The sequence below is a fragment of the Rhinoraja longicauda genome, chromosome 19 (assembly GCF_053455715.1).
Source record: "Rhinoraja longicauda isolate Sanriku21f chromosome 19, sRhiLon1.1, whole genome shotgun sequence".
NCBI classification, from domain to species: domain Eukaryota; kingdom Metazoa; phylum Chordata; class Chondrichthyes; order Rajiformes; family Arhynchobatidae; genus Rhinoraja; species Rhinoraja longicauda.
This window is the reverse complement of record NC_135971.1, coordinates 9,281,284-9,287,862: the sequence shown is the minus strand read 5'-3', so window position 1 is coordinate 9,287,862 and position 6,579 is coordinate 9,281,284. Positions and strand designations below refer to the sequence as shown.

At 48.8% G+C, this 6,579-nt stretch overlaps 1 protein-coding gene across 1 annotated transcript in view; it reads left to right on the top strand.

Moving 5' to 3' along the window:
- Positions 1 to 1,740: 1,740 nt before the first annotated feature.
- LOC144603085 (zinc-binding protein A33-like) overlaps positions 1,741 to 6,579 on the top strand; it is a 68,760-nt gene continuing 63,921 nt past the window's right edge. Inside the window, exons 1-3 of the mRNA XM_078416218.1 lie at positions 1,741 to 2,302; positions 5,786 to 5,881; positions 5,971 to 6,204. Of these exons, the coding sequence (XP_078272344.1) occupies positions 1,892 to 2,302; positions 5,786 to 5,881; positions 5,971 to 6,204 (741 nt within the window). The 5' untranslated portion in view covers positions 1,741 to 1,891. The remainder of the gene's footprint in view (positions 2,303 to 5,785; positions 5,882 to 5,970; positions 6,205 to 6,579) is intronic.

Below are 6,579 nucleotides of genomic sequence, written 5' to 3'. Positions count from 1 at the left end.
GAGAGTGGGGTGGGGGAGAAGGGGGACAGTGGGGGTCAGGGAAAATGGGAGAGTGCGGGGCAGGGAGATTGAGAGGGATTGAGTAGGGGGTTGAGGATGCTACACCAATACAGGAGAGGCTTTGGGTCCAAGGCTCCTCGGTCACACCCTCTCCCCTTCCCTGTACCGCCTTTAATTGCGCTCCCCCTCCCCTGGAGGAGCACGGCACCACAGTGAAGGAGAAAGAAGATGGCCGCTGGCAGGACGGTGTCAGAGGATCCCTCTCCCCTTTCCCCATCTCACCCACCCCTCCCCTCTCCACCTCCCCACCCCCCCTTTGAGATTCATTTTATTTTTTTTAAGAGACAATTTATTTTAAAGAAAAAACGCGATTTCCCCGGGTCGAAATGGAAACCCTACGAAGAACGGGCCCAATTTGTCAATGTGCTGACATATATTTTTACATTTATGTTAATGCATGTACAATATTTGTTAATTTCAATAAATAATAATCAAATGCAGACAGTTATTTAACAATATGTTAAGGATTAGTTACATTTATACAGTCTTACAGTTACAACCGGCCCTTTGAGGGCAACTATAATGCTGATGTGGCCCGGGGTGAAAATGAGTTTGACACCCTTGCTTTAAACTGTACCTTTACTAAAAAGCACTGAACCCTGAACTGATTAAACCCCGAACTCACTGAACCCTGAACTCACTGAACCCTGAACTCACTGAACCCTGAACTCACTGAACCCTGAACTCACTGAACCCTGAACTATAAGTACGAACAAAAAGCAGAAATACAACCCTGGGGTTACGTGCAATCAGCTGCTTCATCTAGTCCGCTTCCACCATTCACCTGCTTCCTCAAGTCCGCTTCCTCCAATCAGCGGCTTCCTCCAGACCACTTCTTTTGAAGTGTGAGGGAACGTTTTTAAACCAACGCTGCACCAACCGCTCCTGGGCCCCGCCCACACGCTGCTCCAACCTCTCCTGGGCCCCGCCCACACGCTGCACCAACCGCTCCAACCTCTCGTGGGCCCCGCCCACACGCTGCACCAACCGCCCCTGGGCCCCGCCCACACGCTGCACCAACCGCTTCAGGGCCCCGCCCACACGCTGCACCAACCGCTCTTGGGCCCCGCCCACACGCTGCTCCAACCTCTCCTGGGCCCCGCCCACACGCTGCACCAACCGCCCCTGGGCCCCGCCCACACGCTGCTCCAACCGCTTCTGGGCCCCGCCCATACGCTGCACCAACCGCTCCTGGGCCCGCCCACACGCTGCACCAACCAAGAGATAAAGAACAATGAATGAAAGATATGCAAAAACGTAACGATTATAAAGGAAACAGGCCATTATTAGCTGTTTGTTCAGTGAAAACGAGAAGCTAGTGCAACTTGAGTGGGGGAGATAGAGAGAGAGGGAATGCTGGAGTTACTGGAAATTACAGAAATCAATATTCATACGACTGGGCTGCAAGCTGCCCAATCGAAATATGAGATGCTAGTGGACACAAAATGCTGGAGTAACTCAACGGGTCAGGCAGGGTCTCTGGAGAGAAGGAATGGGTGACGTTTCGGGTCGAGACCCTTCTTCAGGCTTCTTCAGATGCGATGGAGTTTCTTCCCACAGGCCATCGGGACTGTTAACTATTATATCTCCAAAGAATTAAAAAAAATCTGTATTAATTTTAATTTTTATGCTGTAATTGTAATTTTTTTGTACAATCCGCAGGCGTTGCCACTTTCATGTCACTGCACATCTTGTATGTGTATGTGACAAATAAACTTGACTTGACTTGGTGTTGTTTATTAGTATTGTTCAGCCTTTGCTGCCAGCGCACATTTGAACACTCGCGATACTCCAGGGCTCGGCGTGAACCAGGACGTTGTGTGAATTGAAAATGGCTTCGATGGCTCAGTCCGAGTGTTGGACCGAGGACGTGGTTTGTCCCATCTGCCTGGATTTGTTCACCCATCCGGTGTCACTGGAGTGCGGGCACAACTTCTGCCGCTCCTGCATCACGCAGAGTTGGGACAGGGAGGGGAGAAACTCCTGCCCGGAGTGTAGAGAGGAGTTTGCAGACCGCAGCCTCAGGGTGAATCGGGCCCTGGTGAGTATCACCGAGAAAGCTCGAACACTCAGCCCGAAAACGGAAAGCAAGAAAAGTAAACTTCACTGCGAGGAACACCAGGAAGAACTGAAGCTGTTTTGCGAAACAGACAAACAACTAATCTGCCTGATCTGCCGAGACGCGCGGGAACACAGAGAGCACCTCTTCATGCCGATTAAAGAAGCAGTGGAAATCTTCAAGGTAAAAAAAACAAAGAGCATCTGGTGATTTTCCATTTTCGCCTTTTGCAGAGACTGCTGTTTTGCACTCAGTTTCCCACACGAACCACCCCTTCCCCAAGTACCCGCCCCACCTACAGTTAGACATGAGACACCTGTGGCTATACCTTCTCCCTTACAATAGACAATAGCTGCAGGAAGAGGCCATTCGGCCCTTCGAGCCAGCACCGCCATTCAATGTGATCATTCTCAATCAGTACCCCGTTCCTGCCTTCTCCCCATCCCCCCTGACTCCGCTATCCTTAAGAGCTCTATCCAGCTCTCTCTTGAATGCATTCAGAGAATTGGCCTCCACTGCCTTCTGAGGCAGAGAATTCCACAGATTCACAATTCCCTGACTGAAAAAGTTTTTCCTCATTTCAGTTCTAAATGGCCTACCCCTTATTCTTAAACTGTGGCCCCTTGTTCTGGACTCCCCCAACATTGGGAACATGTTTCCTGCCTCTAATGTGTCTAACCCCTTAATAATCTTATACGTTTCGATAAGATCTCCTCTCATCCTTCTAAATTCCAGTGTATACAAGCCTAGTCGCTCCAGTCTTTCAACATATGATAGTCCCGCTATTCCGGGAATTAACCTAGTAAACCTACGCTGCACGCCCTCAATAGCAAGAATATCCTTCCTCAAATTTGGAGACCAAAACTGCACACAGTACTCCAGGTGCGGTCTCACTAGGGCCCTGTACAACTGCAGAAGGACCTCTTTGCTCCTATACGCAACTCCTCTTTTTATGAAGGCCAACATTCCATTGGCTTTCTTCACTGCCTGCTGTACCTGCTTGCTTCCTTTCAGTGACTGACGCACTAGGACACCCAGATCTCGTTGTACGTCCCCTGTTCCTAACTTGACACCATTCAGATCATACTCTGCCTTCCTATTCTTACCACCAAAGTGGATAACCTCACACTTATTGACATTAAACTGCACCTGCCATGCATCCGCCCACTCACACAACCTGTCCAAGTCACCCTGCAACCTCATAGCATCTTCCTCACAGTTCACACTGCCACCCAGCGTTGTATCATCTGCAAATTTGCTAATGGTACTTTTAATCCCTTCATCCAAGTCATTAATGTATATTGTAAATAGCTGCGGTCCCAGCACCGAGCCTTGCGGTTCCCCACTAGTTACTGCCTGCCATTCTGAAAGGGACCCATTTATCCCCACTCTTTGCTTTCTGTCTGTCTTACACTCATCTAGTCAATAGTCGTTTATTTGTTACATACACATAAATGTGTAGTAAAATGAAACATTACCCGCAGTTGAACAATAAGACCAATAAGATTAATCAATAAAAATGCAATAACACATACAATCACAACTAACACCAAACAAAAAGAAACATCCATCACAGTGAGTCTCCTCCAGTCCCTCCTCACTGTGATGGAAGGCCAGAATGTCTTTTTCTCTTCCCTGCCGTCTTGTCCCGCGGTCAGGCTGTTGGAGTTGCCACGTCGGGGCAGTCGGGGCTCCCGATATTGAAGCCCCCGCTGGGCGGTGAAAAAAAATCCCGTGGCCTATTTCAGGCCGCGCCGGATGGTGATTGGTCCGTGGCGGGCCGACCCAAGCCCCGCGATCCGGGGCGGGCGAACACGTTGCCTCTGCCGCTGCCGGAGCTCCCGATGTCGGCCCCCATCCAGGGGCCTGCGGGCTTCCGACGTCCACGCGGCCCTCGCCGGAGCCTCCGGAGACGAGTCGCAGCCGTTCCCGCAGCATTCGCAGGCAGCCAGCGCCACAGGTGGTGAGTCCGGACCGCGGGCTCTGCGAACCAGAGACCCAGGTGGTCCCGGGTGCATGGCCGGTGGTAGGCCGCAACGGGAACGGAGACACGACACAGAACAAAGGTCGCGTCTCCGTTCTGGAGAGAGAATGTTAGTTACAGTTCCCGTTCCCTCCCACCCCCCCCCAAAACATAACATACAACACTACATCATATTAACACTACAATTGAGACAAAAACAACAAAAAACACAAAAGACAGACGGACTGCAGGCAGCGAGAGAGAGAGAGGGGGGGTTTCGTGCACCACCTGTGACCCTCACCCACTGCATCCCGCGTTCCCGGCGAGGCCTCCATTACACCAGCGAGGCGAGAGGGTAGATTGAGCCACCGTTTCCGCGAGTACCCCTGCCAAGCCCCGATGGATCTACCGGTTGCTAACCAGTTCAACTCTCCTTTGCATTCCTAAGCTGACTTTTCTGCCCTGGGCTTGTGGTTTGCTTGATTGCAAACTGAAGGAATAGCGCCTCAAATTCCGCTTGTGAAGCTCGGAATTTCTCGTGTAATTCCTTCAGCATAAACATTAACATTTACAGTTTGTAGGTAACCAAACTACATGCATACATAATACTCCCACACCACCCACAACACTTTAATTCCCAACTATTACTCTATTAATCATTCCTCTATTAATCTTACTTATAACTTTTTTATTTCTCTTATTACTCTTATTATTTGTATTTTCCTACCTTTTCTTGTTCTGTATTTTTATGCTCACTTTGAATTGCCATTGCTGTATGAAATGTGCGATATAAATAAACTTGCCTTGTCTTGCCTGTCTAGACCAAGTTACTGGGCCCAAACCTCTCCTGCATTGGTGCAGCACCCTCTCCTCCATCCCTCGCCCCCTTCCCCCTCTCCTCTCCCCCATCCCTCCCTCCTCCCCTCCCCCTCCCTCCCCCACCTCGCATCCCCCCTACCCTACACACCCCGTCCCCCTCCCCCTTTCCCTCCCCTTCCCTCCCCCTTCCCCTCCCCCACTGCACCCCCCTTATCCTCCATCCTTCTCCCTCCCTCCCTCCACCCGCCCTCCCTCCCTCGAAGATAGATTTAAACTTTAAAATGTGAACAACTTTAAACATATAACGCCGATTTCAATGAAACTTCTTCCATTAGCACCAAAGGGATGTCGTTGAGTAAGATGGGCCTAAAATTGTCGCGCTATCGTGTTCCGCTTTGGCTGTAGTTCAGGAACAAACAAACAAACAAACAAACGAGGGTTTTAGTATAGAGATGCCACACCTGGCAGTGCAACCATTTCCTCCTTCCCATCCCCAACCCCTCCCCATCTATATTCTTTCCTCTGGCTTTACAATTCGCACCTCTTGTTTCCTTACTCCTTACTTCCCTTATTTTTGTCTTTTCATGTATGGCCTTTGACCAACCTGCTGCCAAACACCTACCCCTCCCCCCCCCTTCACTTGTATCCACCTATCACCTGGCAGATGTATTCCTGGCCCATCTTTCCCACCTACTCCAATCAGTCCAAAGAAAGATTCCGACCCAAAATGTCGCCTACGGCTCTCCACCGATACGCTTCCTGACCCGCCAAGTTCCTCAGCAGTCTGTCTTTTTGTAAACGTTCATGTACAGTTCCGTGTCTGCAGTCCATTGGTTCTGTCTGGTCTAATTGTTTTACTCACTGAATTTGAACCTCAATCCCAGGAGAAGATTAAAACATCTTTGGAAACTCTCACAAAAAATAAATCAGCGATGGAGGAAATGGAGCAGCAACAGAAAGAGAAGATTTCTGGAGTCCAGGTAAGGTTTCCAGTTTCCCTTCTCTGATCTTGTGCTATTGTCTTAGATTCCAGGCTCGATAATATTGACCTTCACCTTTCATTTGACAGGAACAGTATCAGAACCTGGTGACCGACATCACTTCGGTATTTGCTGAACTGCGCCAGATTCTCAATGAGAAAGAGCTCCTCTTTCTCAAGGATCTTCTGGAAGAAGAGAACAGCGTTCTAAATCCAATGGAAAAGAATCTCCGAGCGATTCAAGAGGAGATAAACTCTATGCCAGAGAAATGCTTGAAGCTACAGGATCAGCTGAACCTAACGGACAGTTTGATGTTTCTGAAGGTATGGGGTTACATTTTCAGTTTGGTTTAGAGTAAGTTTCGGGTCGAGACCCTTCTTCAGACCTGCTAAGTTGCTCCAGCATTTTGTGATACCTTCGATTTGTACCGGCATCTGCAGTTATTTTCCAACATCAAAAAAGAGTGGGCGACTTTTGAAATAAATTCAGCAACAAATTTAAACAAATCACATACAATACAATACAATACAATATATCTTTATTGTCATTGTACAGGGGTACAACGAGATTGGGAATGCACCTCCCCTACGATGGAATAAATTAATTAGCTAGTCAGTATTAATTTAAACAACCCAATGAAACAAATTAGAATAGTTGTAGGGAAGTAAAATACCTCATATTCTAAATAGCAAACACGC